The 16707-nt window shown below is 36.6% G+C and overlaps 2 protein-coding genes and 1 long non-coding RNA gene across 8 annotated transcripts; all 3 read left to right on the top strand.

Annotated features, from left to right (window-relative positions):
- Positions 1 to 658: 658 nt before the first annotated feature.
- On the top strand, positions 659 to 1963 carry LOC111389387. The gene is made up of 3 exons (XR_002701726.1): positions 659 to 690; positions 1325 to 1402; positions 1497 to 1963. It is a non-coding gene; the product is annotated as an uncharacterized LOC111389387 (long non-coding RNA).
- Positions 1964 to 9320: 7357 nt separating this feature from the next.
- Positions 9321 to 13992, top strand: LOC111389353 (polyadenylate-binding protein RBP45-like). 6 transcript variants are annotated; one of them, XR_002701723.1, is made up of 7 exons: positions 9321 to 9763; positions 10394 to 10859; positions 11202 to 11282; positions 12849 to 12904; positions 12985 to 13115; positions 13210 to 13309; positions 13420 to 13431. XR_002701723.1 is itself a non-coding variant. In XM_023014272.1 (7 exons), the coding sequence occupies exons 1-7, from the start codon at positions 9425 to 9427 to the stop codon at positions 13798 to 13800; spliced, it is 1275 nt and encodes a 424-aa protein (XP_022870040.1). In that variant the 5' UTR covers positions 9323 to 9424; the 3' UTR covers positions 13801 to 13992. The 6 variants fall into 6 exon arrangements, 4 of the variants coding, with proteins under 4 accessions (XP_022870043.1, XP_022870040.1, XP_022870039.1 ...); XR_002701724.1 differs by having other exon boundaries at positions 11180 to 11282; XM_023014272.1 differs by lacking the exon at positions 11202 to 11282 and adding an exon at positions 13798 to 13992 and having other exon boundaries at positions 9323 to 9763; positions 13210 to 13306; positions 13420 to 13602.
- Positions 13993 to 15626: 1634 nt separating this feature from the next.
- LOC111389385 lies at positions 15627 to 16552 on the top strand. The gene is made up of 2 exons (XM_023014308.1): positions 15627 to 15725; positions 15951 to 16552. Exon 2 carries the CDS (start codon positions 16141 to 16143, stop codon positions 16444 to 16446), a length of 306 nt encoding a protein of 101 aa, XP_022870076.1. The 5' UTR covers positions 15627 to 15725; positions 15951 to 16140; the 3' UTR covers positions 16447 to 16552.
- The last annotated feature ends 155 nt before the right edge of the window (positions 16553 to 16707 follow it).

Genomic DNA, 16707 nt, shown 5'->3' with positions numbered 1-16707 from the left:
TTGTTTGGTGCAAATTAAAATCTAGATTTTAATCTAACCAATCAATTTTAACCACATATTTTATGAGTCCCACAACTTTTCAATTACACTTTTCATCAACTTCTATAAAAGTCTACTAGAAATTTGATTTTAATCTCTACCAAACAGGAGCCTAATGTTAACTTTTGAAGGTTATGTTGATTTCTCTTGCCTAGCAATTGGTGGGGGAAGAACATATTTTGATCTATCTCATCATTACCACTAGAGAAAATTGGTGCAGTAGTGGAACTTGGATTTGGAGATAGCTAAATTTCTCTATCTCACACAAAACGTTTGAAAATGTGATTAGCAGATTTATTTGGAGTGATGCTTTCCAATTTGGTGATTAACGTAGATACTATCTATTGGCTAGATGATGCATTCAAAATGGGAACTTCATGGAAATTGATTGCCGTGATATCAATTCTCATGATTAGCCATGTGAAGAACATTTACATAGAAACTTCATCAGTTTGACTGTAGTCATCTACTTCGAAAATGTGACAATAATATATGAAATGTACCCTCCCATCACTTTTGTCTATCCTCATTCTTGTAAGGTGAACTGATTGGAAATTATTATTGCAGGTCGGATCTGTGACGGTCATATGATTCAAAGTTTTGTAGGATCTCTTACTACAAAATATCTCTCTTCCCTCATTCATATAAAATGTATGGATCATCTTGTACTCAACTTTAGAATGACATCCTTTTAGTCCTTATACCCAGAATGACATCCTTGTAGTCCTTCCATTTTCATAGTTTCCATGTTTTGAGAATAATTTTGAGGCAATACTCACCTTTAGAATGACATCCTTTTAGTCTTTTTGTTTTCATAGTTTTCATGTTTTGAGCATAAATCTGAGACTGTATGGTAATGCAGTTTTTTAAGGAATCAGTGTTTGCCTAATATAAAAACTCGATCCAAGGTTGTCTGCCTTTTCCTTACCTTCATGCTGGAACTTATTAAAAATCAACTACCTATATTGGACAAGACTTGTCCAATAGCCTTACTGGAAGCCAAACTTGTTTGTTGGAATTACCATTGTCTCCATTATTGGGATTTTGATAATGAGAAATGAAATGCACACTTGGGATTCCCATTCCCACATAGCAAACTTTATGTATGTACAATGTTATGTGTATGATAGATTAGATTTAGTGCGACCAATGAAACAATTTGTACATTTATAATTACAAGGGAATTGCGAGAGAGGAAATGTCACTCATCTTATTGCTTTCCTCTTGGTGCTGTAATTTTAGATTGGCAGAACTTCATTTGATCTATAAGTTGCGTTCTCTGCAGGTTGTGCTATCTGCTTTTGATTCAGACGCCTCACTTGATGTATTGGACCATCCAGTTCTGAACTTAATCTACTACATGGTACACAACTTCGTCCCCCCACCCCCACCCCCACCCCCCCATTTTGCCAATTCTTTTGACATATATGTTACGTAACTTGTCTTGTATGAAACAGTTGGTCGAGATTCTTCCTTCAGCTCTTGTATTGTACATCTTGCGTAAGCTGCCTCCAAAAAAAGTATCAGCCCAGTACCACCCGATCCGTTAGAAGTTCAGTAGTCTCGAATCAGGAAAAAAAAGGAGAGCGAGCCTGGAAAACCATCCAGGTGCATAATTGTTGTGGGAGTTGTCTGTTCCTTACATGGAACTCGAGCTCGAACTCTATCCAGTTATTTTATTTGCAATTAAAGAAGTTATTAATTTATAGAATTGGTCTTGTAGTGTAACATTGGAGGGTGTTGATATTTGTTTCTTCACTTATAATCTTTTTGCATGTAACAACAATTAGATGCTGCTGGTGCTATCCTGCTGTTGTCTTTTAAAGGACATTGGCAAATGTTGGAGGATTTATTTGTAAAATTTCCTCAAGTGCAAATGTAACTGTCAATTTCCTAGTAGAATTGCTTGATTTTTCTTTTCTAAATGTCCCCAGGCATAATGGATTACATGTCATTGTTCTAGTATTACATTCTGTAGATTACACTCACATATCGTGCGTAAATGCATTCCTCATGTATTCTTCATCTTGTTCCTTTGATCTTAAGAGGAAGAATATGGTTATGAACAGTTGGATTTCCGGCCAAAAGCTTGATCAAGAAAGTAAGGAGAATGGAAGTTGTCATATAATGCAAGCATTATGACGACAATATTGTCCACAATTTCCTCGTCCTACAGCACAGGTGGATCACTGGCATGATCTTTCATGCCATCATGCCACGCAAGGACATAATGAGATCTCCATTAGAAGATTAGCCATTTTTCCTCAATATATCCCTCTTTATAGCGTATTAGTCCCATGATAATGCTTCAACTTTCCTCGCTTACCTTTTGGCTTCAGTTAAAGGTTGTAAAAGACAAATTTATTGGCACTGTCACTCCTGCAATGGCATCTCCAGATAGTTTTTACCAGTGTATCTCTTTTTGGTCCACGCGCAGTTCCAATTAACGGTGACAAAAATTGCATTGAAGGTCAACGTCTTCATAAGGAGCATTACCTGTTTAATTTCCATTCAATTTCTGACAAAATTAAGTCATCTAGTACTAGCCAATCTTCTTCACCATTTTCGAAAACGTTGAACCTAAGATTAACCACATATTAGATATTACATAACATGAATCAAGTCGACCAAATATTTCTGCTCTTCCCTATAACTGTTTTGTTCTTCATCTAATTTCAATCCAAGAAGATTAAGTTACATAGCATCACTAGAATTCTTGAGCTCAATTTGTACAGGTAATCCTTGATTGAATTCCGGCTGTCGATCTCTCTAAAGAAATTATCTTTTAGAAAAAGCTTCCGTGTAAATATATTAACCAAGATATGAATCGTTGTCAGAGTTCCAATTCTTGCAAATGGTTTATACTACTCAAATAGGGGCCTTTGACAGGCCTTTTGACAAGGCTGAGGTGTCACATAGACCCCTCAGCAATTTCAAATCAAGGGCTACTTGTGTAGCTCAGTTCCTTGCAAATTCATAACAAGGACACATTCTTGGTCTCTCTCAAAATTTCATAAAGCTACAAGGTGGCAGGCTTGTTGCTTGGCTTTCCAAGTGCAAGGGGTCGAATTTCAATGCTTTTGGTAGATGGTGTTGGGCAATTTAACTTATTGCAAGAATAATTCACCAATCCAAGCAACTAACTAGAGTGATTAAATATGCAAGTAATTAATCAAAGCAAAAACAAGCAAAACGCAACATCAAATTTTTATGCGGAAAAAACCCCCAATGTAGAAGGAAAAAACCACGGGATAACTCCGGCCAAAATCCACTATAATAAAAGTATAGATTACAATATTCAAGTTTATACCCCAAAACTTGAATTTTCAACAAATTGAAAATATCACAATAATTACTCTCTAAAAACAACAAATAATCTTACCACAAATCATCAACTTGATTAACCTTGTGAGAACTCATGTTGAATAATGTACCTCTAGAGTACCTAAAATGTATCTTAGAGAAAATCCTAATTTGTATTATGTAAAAAAGAAAAAAACCTGTGTGAATTCACACTCAAAAGATTGAAAGAAAACTTCCCTTCCAATTATTTTTTCTTCTTTCAGCTGCTTGGTTTTCTTCTCTCTTTTTTTAGCCGAAGTCTCTTTTATATTTTCTATAGCAGCCTCTGTTTTTTTCTCTTTCTCATGCACAGCCACATTTTTGATGATTTTTCTGCCTACCAACCTTATTTTGGAGATATATTTATATGTGTATGGCTACCTTTTTGACCTAAGTAAAATTAAAGTGGTGTTTGGGCCTTTTTATTCATCATGGGCTGAAGCCCATTTAACAATCTCCTCCTTCAGCCCACTAAGGAAGGAGATTATTCTCTAATAGATTAGTTAGAGTCTATACCAGTCAATCTAGCACAAAGCTCAAGCTTTTCTCTGGTCACAATTTTTGTCATCACATCAGCTGGATTCTTCTCAGTATGAATCTTCTCTAATAATATCAATTGTTCTGCCACTACCTGTTGTAGCCAATGATATCTCACATCAATGAGCTTTATCTAAGAATGATAAGTAGCATTTTTGTTCAAATCTAATGCGATCTGACTATCACAATTAACTACATATTCGTCTTGCTTCAAACTCAAATCTTGGATAAATCGTTTCATCCAAAGCATTTCTTATGTCGATTTAGTGGCTGCAATATACTCAGCCTCAATTGTAGATAAGGCAGCACACTTTTGTAATTTTGACTGCCATGCTCCCCCTGCAAAAGTAATCAAATATCCTGAAGTTGATTTTCTATTATCAAGATCACCAGCCATATTTGCATCTGTAAAGCCTCCAAAATTGGTTTTGAACATCCAAAAGTCAAGCACATCTTATAAGAACCTCTCAAGCATATAAAGATCCATTTCACTGCTTCCCAATGATCTTTACCAGGATTAACAAGAAATCTGTTGACTATCCCAACTGCATGAGCAATATCTGACCGTGTACAAACCATGACATACATCAAACTCCAAACCGCAGAGGAGTAATGAATCTTTGTCATTCTTTCTTTATCTTCCTCCTTAGAAGGACAAGTCACCTTACTCGGTTTGAAGTGACTACCAAGTGGTGTCTCAACTGGTTTAGCATTATTCATGTCAAACATTTCCAGCATTCTCTTTACATATTTTTCCTTTGATAATAATAACTTTCTAGCTTTTCTATCATGATGAATATGCATCTCCAAAATTTGCCTTGCTGGTCCAAGATTCTTCATGTCAAACGACTTGAATAGATCAACTTTCAAACAGCAAATCAATTGAACATCTTGTCCCATTATCAACATGTCATCTACATATAGCAAAGGATGATGAAATTACCACAATGGAATTCTCTGACATAAACACAATGATCTGCATCTGTCGTGGTATAATCATGACCCACCATAAATGAATCAAATTTCTTATACCACTGTCTTGGAGCCTTTTCAATCCATACAAACTCTTTTTTCAACCTGCAAACCGTATGTTCTTTTCCTCTTCAAATCCCTCTGGCCGAACCATGTAAATTTCTCTCTTCAAATCACCATAGAGAAAGGTGGTCTTAACATCTAACTGCCCAACCTTAAGATCCAAAATCGCTACTAAACCCAAAACCACTCCAGTGGACGTTATTTTGATAATAGGGGAGAATATCTCATCAAAGTCAATCCCTTTCTTCTGATCGAAGCCTTTTATCACCAATCGAGCTTTATATTTCACTAGCTTTTCACCATCTTTCTTCAGCTTGAGCACCCATTTATTTTTCAATGTCTTTTTACTTTTAGGAAGCTCTGCTAGCTCATAAGTGTTATTTTTCTGCAAAGAATTCATCTCTTCCTGCATAGCCTTTACCCAGTTCTGTCTGTCCTTATGAGATTGTACCTCCTGAAAATGTTCTGGGTTTCCCTCATCAGTTACCAACACATAATCTATTGCTGGATACCTGGTTGATAGATGAGGTTCCCAATTAGATCTTTTGATCTAAGGTTCTGATGTAGTAGGTTGCTCCCCTGCTCAACATCCTGTAAATTATCCTCATCAACCCCTGCTAGCTCATCAGATGACAGTCAACGTGTATACCTATCCCCTAAGTGGTATTGTCTAGAGGCAAAGAAATAGGCGTATGGTTAGTGACACCCTTATCAGCACGTCTTTGAATCCCAGATTTATCAAAATCCACCAACTTCTGATTTTCATGAAAAATCACATCTCTACTTCTAAATATTTTCTTCTTTTCAGGATTGCATAATCTATAGCCAAATTCTGTATCTCCAAAAATGCAAGGACTAGTTTTATCATCTAGCTTCAACCGTTATTTCTTAGCCATGTGTGCAAATTGCTTTGTACCCAAAAACCTTCAAGTAAGAATAAGAAACATCTTTTCTTATCCACAATTTTTCTGGAATCTCGAAATTCAAAGGAGCTTATGCAAACTGATTGATTAGGTAGCACGCTGTTCAAACTGCTTTACCTTAGAATGATTTAGGTAAACCAGCTATCCTTAACATGCTTCTGACCTTTTCTACAATGGTATGGTTCATTCTCTCTACAACATTGTTGTGCTGTGGGGTATCAAGAACTGTCTTCTCATGTCTAATGTCATGTTCTGAGCAGTAATCTTCAAATACTTTAGATGTGTATTTCCCTCCTTTATTAGTGTGGAGACACTTCAAAACCTTTCCACTTTCCCGCTTCACTATGGCACGGAACTTCTTGAAGTATTGGAAAACCTGATCTTTTGATATTAAAAAGAGCATCCACAATTTTCGTGAAGCATCATCAATAAAAGTAAAAAAATACTTATTACTACCTAAGGACTCCACCCTCAATGGGACCACACACATCAGAATAAATCAAATCCAAAATATTAGATTCTCTACTAGAGAATTTCTAAAAAGAAACTCTATATTGTTTACCAAATAAATAATAATCACAGGAATTTAATGATGTACCTTTGGTAAAGAGAATGAGGGACTTCCTTGCCAAAATCTGTAATCATTTTTGGCTCATATGAGCCAACCGCTTATGCCACAAGTCTGGTGAATAATCATTTTCAGTTGCATTTACTGCTTCACTACACACCTTTACTTATGTCTTATAAAGTGTGTAACAAACATTTCCTCTAACAAAGACGATAGAATCTTTTGTTAGTTTCCATCTTCCGTTGCCAAAATAACTATCATACCTTGCTTCATTAAAGACATGCGTAGATAGCAAATTTAGGCGCATGTCAGGAATATGTCACACATTCTTCAATGTCAAGCTGCATCCAATATCTGTTTAAAGACAGAAATCACCAATTCCCACAATACTGGCAAAACTATCATTGCCCATCTTCACCCTGCCAAAGTTATCTGATTTGTATGAAGTGAAGAATTTCTGTATTGGAGTAACATGGTAAGAAACCACAAAGTCAATAACACATTCAACAAATAAATTTGCAACATGACAACACTGCTCATCTTCAGCGGAAAAAACTGCTACCACTACTCTTCATCTAAAGTGCTAGCTGTTGTATTCTGATCAGTCTTCTTTTGATTTTTCTCTTCTTTCAATTTATTTTTTCAAGTCATGCAATGTTTCTTTATATGACCCTCTTTGTCACAATAAAAATATTTGACATTTCATCTTGTTTTTGACTGACTTCTAAAGTTACCATGTCCCTTAGGACCTCTGCTCTTACTCCTTCCTTTGTTCTCTGTAATAAAAGCATGTGCATCATTCCTATCCAAGTATTTCCTTCGTATTCTTCATTAAACAAACTGTCTTTAACTAGAGTAAGTTCAAATACACCATTCGGAGCGGAGTTACTAAGTGATACTACCAAAGTCTCCCAACTATCAAGCAATAAACTCAGAAGTAATAGTGCTTGCATCTCATCATCTAGCCCTATTTTCATTGTGGTCAACCGATTTGTCAAGTATTGGAATTCACTCATATGCTGAGCAACTGAATTTTCCTCCTTTAGCTTTAGGTTCACAAGCTTTCTAATAGCTAAAACTTTATTTTGAGCAGTCTTCCTCTCATAGAAACTCTCCAATTTTTCCCAAAGACTATGGATATCTGTCTCTTGAGATATATGATGTAATATATTAAGGTCAACCCATTGTCTAATATATCTAATGGCTTTCTTGTTCATCTTCTTCCAGTCACTATCACTCATATTGCTTGGCTTAGCACCACTACCTTCAATAGGTTCATGTAAATCCTTACAATAAAGGATATCCTCCATCATAGGTTTTCAAATAGAATAATTTGAAGTTGATAATTTAATCGTAGTGCCCGAGGTATTCTCCATTTATTCCCGCAATAAATCACACCCACACAATTGGCTCCGGTACCACTTTGTAGGGCAATTTCCCTTATTGCAAGAATAATTCACCAATCCAAGCAACTTATTGTTATATGGGCTCCAGTCCATGACGAATAAAAAGGCCCAAACACCACTTTAATTTTACTTAGGTCAAAAAGGTGTCCATACACATAAATATATCTCAAAAACGAGGCTGGTAGGCAGAATAATCATTAAAACTGTGGCTATGTGTGAGAGAGAGAAAAAACCGAGGCTGCTATAGAAAATATAAAATAGACTTTGGTTGAAAAAAAAAAAAAGAGAAGAAAACCAAGCTGCTAGAAAAATGAAAAATAATTGGAAGAGAAGTTTTCTTTCAATCTTTTAGGTGTGGATTCACGTAGGTTTTTTTTCTTCTCTACATAATACAAATTGAAATTTTCTCTAAGGTACACTTTGGGTACTATAGAGGAGTAATATTCAAAGTGAGTTCTCACAAGGTTAATCAAATTAGTGATTTGTCGTGAGATTATTTGTTTTCCTTAAAAAGTAATTATTGTGGTATTTCCAATTTGTTGAGATTCAAGTTTTGGGACATAAAATTGAATATTGTAATCTATATTTTTATTATAGTGAATTTTGACTGGAATTACCCAGTAATTTTTTTCCCTGGAGGATTTTTCCATATAAAAATTTGGTGTTACATTTTGCTTGTTTTTACTTTGATTAATTACCTGCATATTTAATTACTCTAGTTAGTTGCTTGAATTTGTGAATTATTTTTACAATAAGTGAAATTGCCCTGCACATGGTTTCATCCATGTGCGTCATAAGCATGCAGCCCAAAACATCTATTATCAATCAAATTAAGGCTTCATGGAGTACACAATATATACATAAAAAAGTAACATACCTGCCATCCTTTTGAAATTATATATTCTCCATATTTGATATCTTTGAGGACCATCAGAATATGGGAGAAATAATCCTAATTAACTGGATCGCCACTTTCCTTGTGTCTTTCATCTTGGCTAGATCATCCCATGTTAGGAGCTCCCCAAATGCCTTGCCTCTCGATATCTCCTCTTGCTCTGTTTTACAGTACGAACATATAACTCATAATTCTTTTTTTTTTCCTTTTTTTTTCTTTTTTTATGATGGGGAAACCTACTGTCGCTATCCTTCAGATGTGCAATGAGTAAATTTTCGGGTTGACGTAATAACCTGCAAACCACGTCGGTCTAGTAAACCGCATTAGACAAACTCGGTGCGACGGACTTGATCGAAAAAAATGTTAGTAAGGGGAATAGAACTCGTGATAAAAGGTTTTCGCGCTCACCTACCTACTCTGCCAACTTGACCAGAGGGGCGACTTGTAATCTTTTAACACATCCAGTCTGGTTCTATTTTTATCTACATTAAAAAAAAAAAAAATAATAATAATAATACAATTCCTCTTTTAACCTTCCTTTGGCATGCGAGGGGAGGATAAAAAGTCATAAAAAATCCCCCCCGCTCTCTCCCTCCCTCTCGGGTCACCACATTTAGGGTTCAATTCAATCTCCTTTTTACCCACACGTATCAAACACTAGGTTTCTAGCCCGTCAAAAATGATGCAACCCACCACAACCATGGTCCAGCCGCCCTTGGCCCCACCACCTCAATACCAACAACAACAAGCCCCCCATCAGTGGATGGCACAGCAACAGCAATACCAGGTTCCCCCACCGCAACAGCCGCCGGCAGGAGCGGGTGCTGTGTATTACTACCAGCAACCACCTTCGGTGGCACCGCCGTCGACCGCCCCACCTCAACAGCAGCAGTCACAGCCTCAGCATTACACTGCTCAACCTACTGCCGATGACGGGATCCGCAGCCTCTGGATCGGAGATCTGCAGTATTGGATGGATGAGCAGTACATACTTAACATTTTTGCCTCTGCAGGCGAGGTAATATAAGCATACATGCCTAGGTGTAGATGTTATTAATTGCTATTTTTGTTAATGCTTAATTTATTGATTGTGATTAATTGTTACCACGTGTTTGACTGGTATGTTTTGACTGTTTCCTCTTTAGGCGTTCTGTTAAGATTCATATACACGGGCGTCTGTGATTCTGTAATTTCTTGCCTTCTTTAAACTTGTGGGGTAGATACACTAGTTAGATTCTGTAATTTATGTTCAGTTGATGCGGACATACATGTCTGCTTTTACATCTTCAAGTAACGTTTTATCTCAAGCACGAGGAAACATGGATAAACATGGAGATCTTCTGAATAGTGTATTTCATGCAAGCAATCAATAATGAGAAAATCGGGTATGTAGTTAAAAACATTTGATAAGTGATTTGGATGGAGACTGTTTCTAAATGGTGCAAGGAAACCCTTTTTGTTTCAGCTCTGAGTACTGTTTTATTCTCTTTTGATAAATAATTGTTTTTGAGTTCGTTTTATCCCACAGTTGCTAGACTTTTTTTTTTTTTTTTTTTTTTTTTTTTTTTTTTTTTTTTTTTTTTTTTTGCTAATGGTTTGTTTTGAGCTCAAGCTCATTTGTAACCTCCTAAAGCGTTTATGAATTCAGGTGGTATCTGTTAAGGTCATCCGAAACAAGCAAACTAGTCAGTCAGAAGGATATGGCTTTCTTGAGTTCGTTAGTCACGCAGCTGCAGAAAGGAATCTGCACACCTTTAATGGCACCTTAATGCCAAATGCTGAGCAACCTTTCAGACTTAACTGGGCATCTATGGGTGCTGGTGAAAAGCGTGACGATACTCCTGAATACACTATATTTGTTGGTGATTTGGCTGCTGATGTTACTGATTACATGCTTCAAGAAACATTTCGGGCCAATTATTCTTCTGTGAAGGGCGCAAAGGTTGTAACTGACAGGCTAACTGGACGCACAAAGGGCTATGGATTTGTTAGGTTTGCTGACGAAGGTGAACAATTGCGCGCGATGACAGAGATGAATGGAAGTTTTTGTTCAACCAGGCCCATGCGAATTGGCCCAGCTGCTAACAAACAAACAGCTAGTGGCCAGATCAAAGGTATGCTTTATCCTTCTAGTGATTTAGCTAAGCTGTTGGATTGCTAGTAGAGCATCAAAATTGCTTGTACCTGGTGAATTTGGCCTTTGATGTGCTTTGATTTCTCAAGTTGACAGTTTCATTACGTTGGTCATTGGTGGCTTTATTTTATTGTTTTTGAAATATCTTGGAGTAGTCATGTTTCTTTGTTGAACATAGCCATTAAGTTCGATTTCTTTCAGTTATGCTGTTGAATTCTTGAAGATAAGTGCTGCTTGTCGATTCGTTGCTGTTCCAAAAAATTTCGGTTTTGGGATACTAAAATTTGCCTCATCTCATAGAAATCCGGTTGTCTCAAAGCAGGCTGTCAGGGGGCTCTGTCATATAGAGGCGAAGCTATTATCAGCTGAAATGATAACCCTTTTAATGCGTGGTTTTCTGTAGGTCAGTTTTATTTTAACATTTTTAATTTTCCTTCATTTCTGTCCCCCGTGGCTTTAATTATGCTACAATATTCAGTTTTCCTTTCTCCACGAATCCCTTGAGCTGTCGATCAAGTTAAATTTCCCTTATTAGTCTAACTAGTTTTACAATTGTTAGATTCATTTTATCACAATGAATGTATGAAGAGCAAAATCGGATTTTTTTCAATATTTTCTTATTTTCTGATTTTGAATTTTCCTAAAATTCTACATGGAGCCCTCTATTTGAAGCATGTTCATAAATGTAAATACTAGAATTACCAACAATATTTGATGATTCCTTCTCTTTTCATTCTGCATATACCCTCAATACAAGGAGGACGCCAATTTTGTGCTTTCCGCTTTCTACGCACTTGTGGATGTCTTTGACATTTAATTTTTTTAATGTTATATTTAGCTGCAAGAAGTTCCAAGATTTTCTTTGTACCACTTCCCTTCGTGTCATTGAAATTTTGACTAAATTAGCTTTATTTCCTTCCTGTTATTCTCCAACACTTGATTCTATTTACTCTTAGAAAAAACTGACCGTGAATATTAGGAATTGATATAAGGTTGGTTGGAGCTGCATACAATATGCTGGTTGTTGTTTATGTAGCCAATAAATAATACTTTTCCCCAAGTTCTCCTCCATCCTCTTTTCTCCCTGAGAGGATTTCCCTTTTTTGGTAATAATGGCAGGTAGATATAACTTATCTTGGAACTGTTGTCGTTGCTTTTATGAAGTCAAAATATGCTAATATGCTATTAATTTTTTGTTTTATTATAACATATCTTGGAATTATTGTCTTTTCTGCTTTTGGAAGTTGTATTGTGGTTTTTTTTTTTTTTTATGTTTTCTGTTCAGTGTTCAATGTTCAGGGAGTTACCCTTATCTTTGCAAGTGTTTTATGTAACTGCTTCAGAATAGTTGCTATTTTTCCTCTCTTTTTCGGGTTGTTAAAGTGGGCCAGTTATTTCTTGGTTGTGTGTGTATGGCAATAGTGAGAAGTGAGAATCATCCAAGAAACACCAGCAGAACTCAATTGTTGAATACGGTTTTCTCAATAATGTGATGTGGTATCACCAGACAATGAAATTTTTTAGATGATGTGAAAAAACAAGTCCTGCATTTGTCACAGTTACATTGCCATGCAGGCTCGTCTGTATGTAATTTATTCCCACTAATTTGATTGAATATAATAAACTTCCTCGAGCTGTGCTCTATTTAAAATTTTCCTCTGCCACTCATCTGATCAAGTTGTAAAGGTTCTTGACATTTTCTATATGGAGTTTTTATCATGTGTGCCAATCTTTACAAAAATGGTTTCAATTTTCTTGGCAGTTTCTCTGTTGACTTTTTAAATCTGGGTATTGGTATCTTCCATTATTTTTGTGTTTTAATTTTTCTACCTGTCTGTTTAGTTCATGTTATTAGTGTTTGTAATATGGTTCGTGCGTTTTGTTTGCATTAAACTCAAGGCAAGTTTTAGTGTTTTCCCCCTTACCCTCCTATTTCCAAACAAGGTGTTCATACTTCTCATATTTGCAGCTTCCTACCAGACTTCTCAAGGAACTCAGAGTGAGGATGATCTGGCAAACACAACTGTTAGTCTATTTGTTCATAATAATGTAATTTGCATTTTTATTTTCAGTACATGCTCACCCATTCATCATTTTTTCTGCAGATATTTGTTGGTAATTTGGATTCAAATGTTACAGATGAACATCTAAGGCAGGTTTTTGGACAATATGGACAATTGCTTCATGTGAAAATACCAATGGGTAAGCGATGTGGATTTGTGCAATTTGCGGACAGGTAAGCTAGTGTTCCATCTGACATTTCTTCCCTCAATTTAAATGCCAAGAAATCTAGAAATAGACTTTTTTCATGTATTGTGCACTTGTAACAGAAGTTGCGCTGAGGAAGCTCTAAGGATGTTAAACGGAACCCAGTTGGGAGGTCAAAGCATTCGACTCTCATGGGGCCGTAGTCCTTCCAATAGACAGGTTGTTTGTATATTGGCATCACCGAGCTTAACTATTGTTCTGATTTTAGTCTCTACACATGTTTTCCCATGATGAAGAGAGACATACTATGTTAATGTTTTGTAATTATTCAGCCTCAGGCTGATCAAAACCAGTGGAATGGTGGTGGTGGTGGTGGTGGTGGATATTATGGATATGCTCCTGGGTATGAAACATATGGATATGCTCCACCAGCGCAGGATCCGAATTTATACTATGCAGGCTACCCTGGATATGGAAATTACGCACCACCACAACAGCAGCAGCAGCAGCCTCAGGTAATTATGCTAACAAAAACACCTGAAGATCTTGGCCAACAGTATTCATATTTCTTTTCACTCTCCCAGGCCTTTCCCATATGCAATCACCATTTAATGCGAATTCAATTGTGTTTTGGATGCAAATTCAACAGTATTCATCTCTTTTGTGCGCCCAATATGTTGATTATTTGTTCCATCTTATCTGCTGTGCAGTGATTGGCCAGCATCAAATGGAATACCTAGCTTCTGAAAGTGGCAGTGAATATCTCGCTGAGCTCTTAATTTATTCTGGTGTAGTACTGGCTGTTATTGAGGCCTTGAAACTTCTCTTTGGTTTGATTGCTGTTTAGGATTTCGGATATAGTTTTCAGTTGAACTGAACTTTTCTTCAACCCCCCCCCCCCCCCCAGGGGTTTTCTCCCCCCCCCCCCCCCCCCCCAAGGGGACCCCAACCAAAAATGGTGAGTTTAGCTTTGTCAATGTTTTTTCCTCTGTTCTTGTATACTTTCCTCTTGCCATTTGTGCCCCCATTTCCTTGTATTGGTATTGAAGAGGCGCAGGCACATGTTCATACATGTGTTTATTTGGTCAGTCAACTATAGAACTATTTTGTTTGACTTGTGAGTTGGTGAATTTTGTTCTGCAATTTTAATTTATTGTCTCGCTGTTCCTTCTATATATTTGCCGAATTTGTTTTTAATGAAACTCAAATATTATGTTTCGACTTGCATTGATCGAGTCAATACAAATGAAGCAACCTAATTGAGCTGTGAATTGCAGCTGAATTGGTGCCAATATGGAAACAATCTATGGCCTAAAATTTAAATCTACGAAGGTAGCGTAATTTATATTCAGCCTTAATGAATATACTGGCCGCTGACGTTGCCTTTACCCATGTACGTTTTATAACCATACAACTTGGATTGACGAAGCTTCCTAGCTTTCTAGATTGTCTAGTGGATTCCTTGAACTCCATTGCTAAAGTTCTATGCTAATTGCACGAATGTGCTGATGTTATAGCTAACTATAAAGTCAACAAGATTTTGCCATTGTCCTCACGAGCATCAGTGTGGAGCTAAGTTGCAGTCCGTGACACCAAAACTACTGGGAAAGCTAAGTTGCGATGGCTCGTCTTATATATGCGTTGTTGAGTTCTTGTGGATGTCAGTGGTCCAGAAAAAAATGTTATCTTTAAACATTCTATGTGGGTGAATTAACATCAAAATGGAAATGAATAATGCTGCTTTGCTAGTTGATTTTAACCCCTTGGATGACACATTTAGTGTAGCAAAAATTGATTGGGATGAGGTGCTCACTGTTTTATAAGCAGTCCAATGACAAAAGAGCAATGTTACCCAAACAGGGATCTGTCAAAAGGCTCTTGTGATAGGGGTTGAGGTGTCCCTGATTTGAAATTTCAGATCGTGACACCTCAACCCCCTTTCAAAAGCCTCTGTTTGAGTAATTTTAGATCGGGACACCTCTCCCCTTGTCAAAAGCCTTAGCAATATACATGACAAAATGCATCCAATGTGTTAAATTATCTCGCAACCAAGTAGAACTGAACGGAAATAGCATATGCTAGAATCTTGCGTTGTTTCAAATAGCATCGCGGTCGACTGCAAGGCTTCTTGATTTGGAGATTAAGTACAGAAAATTAGGTTGCATAAAAATGAAATACAACATGAAGTACTTTTGGAATGAGGATACAACATCGTAAAATCATATGTCAAGAAATGTACACTAAAATTTTACATGTTAATTTTGTTAATATAAGAATTAAAACCTGAGCCCACTCCTCTTGTATCACGGGACCTATTATCCTTGTCCGACCCATTTTTTTAGGGTCGCGACGCTATCTTTGACGTTCGTATTCAAAGTGTACACACACAACCACTTCGTCACTATAGTGTCACTTATAGTTGACTTTCAAAGAAAGGCGTGGCCTCAACCTTCTGAGTAGACCAGCCCAATACAAAAACCAATATCCAGTCTCATTTTCCACTTTCTTTAATACGTTATATCCTCTGTAGAGGAATTTTTGGTCCGACTTGTGACCATATAATAGTTACTGGGGCAAGCTTCATTTTGCCTCTTTTGACTTTAGTTTACGACATGAATCATGATGGAACTCGGTGAAGGTAAGTTTTATTTATTCAAATTTGATTTTTCATACATCTATTCATGTGTATAATGAATTCATTTTCTCAATCAAAAGACTAACGGAGATGCAAACAATTTTTGTAAATGATAATTTTCAAGTTCAGTTGCCTAAAAATTTAAGCTATTTAAAAGATATCCGCTTATTTACAAAAACTGTATTTGCAACCAAAAATAAATAAATATTTTTTTGTTTGATTTAACAGGTGCTGTAGGCCAGCTCAGCTCCTATTTTCAACCATAGTGCATTTGTACTGTTTCATCACACCATGACTCTTGGATGACCACGTTGATCACCATTTTCAGCTCTTCATTTTACTATAAATACTCAACCCACCCTCCCTCTCTCTCTCACTGACACACACACACACACACACAGAGTTTACAGGGAAAGAAATGGGTGTTTTGTGTGGACCATATAGTTACTCAAGAATGGAAAATGAAGACTACGAAGAGGTAAACCACCGACGAGCCCAGTTCTTGATTTACAAGGTTATGCAGAAAGCAGATTCTGCGAGAAAACCTTCATGGTTAAAAGTGAAAATATTCAAGTTGAAGGTTAAAGTTGGAAAGAGATTCAAGAGTTTGAGAAAGAGCATTTCATCAACTGTGTCTTCTGCTAAATCTGGTGTTTGCAAGAAAATTAACTGTCAGTTGAAAGCTTGGAAGCCCCTGATCCATGGCATGGCAGATAGGAAGTAGTATTCTCCCAACCAAAATGTTGAGTTGAATTAAGTTTTTCCCTCTTTATTGTTTCTAAGAAGAAAATTTTGGGATAATAATAAACATCTACAGTTTTCAATTTCAAGGGACTGATTTGTCTCTCTCCATTTAAAGCTTCTGATATGGGTTAGTCGTGTATTTAAATCAAACCAAAAGAGAATTAGAAGTCAATCAAATGCTATTCATCATTAGATGTGGTAAAGACCACCACAAATGATGAATAGTTCATCTCCCATCCAA

The sequence above is a fragment of the Olea europaea genome, unplaced genomic scaffold (assembly GCF_002742605.1).
Source record: "Olea europaea var. sylvestris unplaced genomic scaffold, O_europaea_v1 scaffold586, whole genome shotgun sequence".
In the NCBI taxonomy this organism is placed as follows: Eukaryota; Viridiplantae; Streptophyta; class Magnoliopsida; order Lamiales; family Oleaceae; genus Olea; species Olea europaea.
This window is presented reverse-complemented; position numbering and strand designations above follow the sequence as displayed.

Excerpts from the sequence above, each read along its gene's own strand:
- LOC111389353 (XM_023014271.1), top strand. The coding sequence starts at position 9,425 with ATGATGCAACCCACCACAACCATGGTCCAGCCGCCCTTGGCCCCACCA. Across the intron at positions 9,764-10,393 it reads TTTTTGCCTCTGCAGGCGAG|GTGGTATCTGTTAAGGTCAT; the intron begins GTAATATAAGCA and ends TTATGAATTCAG. Across the intron at positions 13,116-13,209 it reads TTTGTGCAATTTGCGGACAG|AAGTTGCGCTGAGGAAGCTC; the intron begins GTAAGCTAGTGT and ends CACTTGTAACAG.
- LOC111389385 (XM_023014308.1), top strand. The coding sequence starts at position 16,141 with ATGGGTGTTTTGTGTGGACCATATAGTTACTCAAGAATGGAAAATGAA.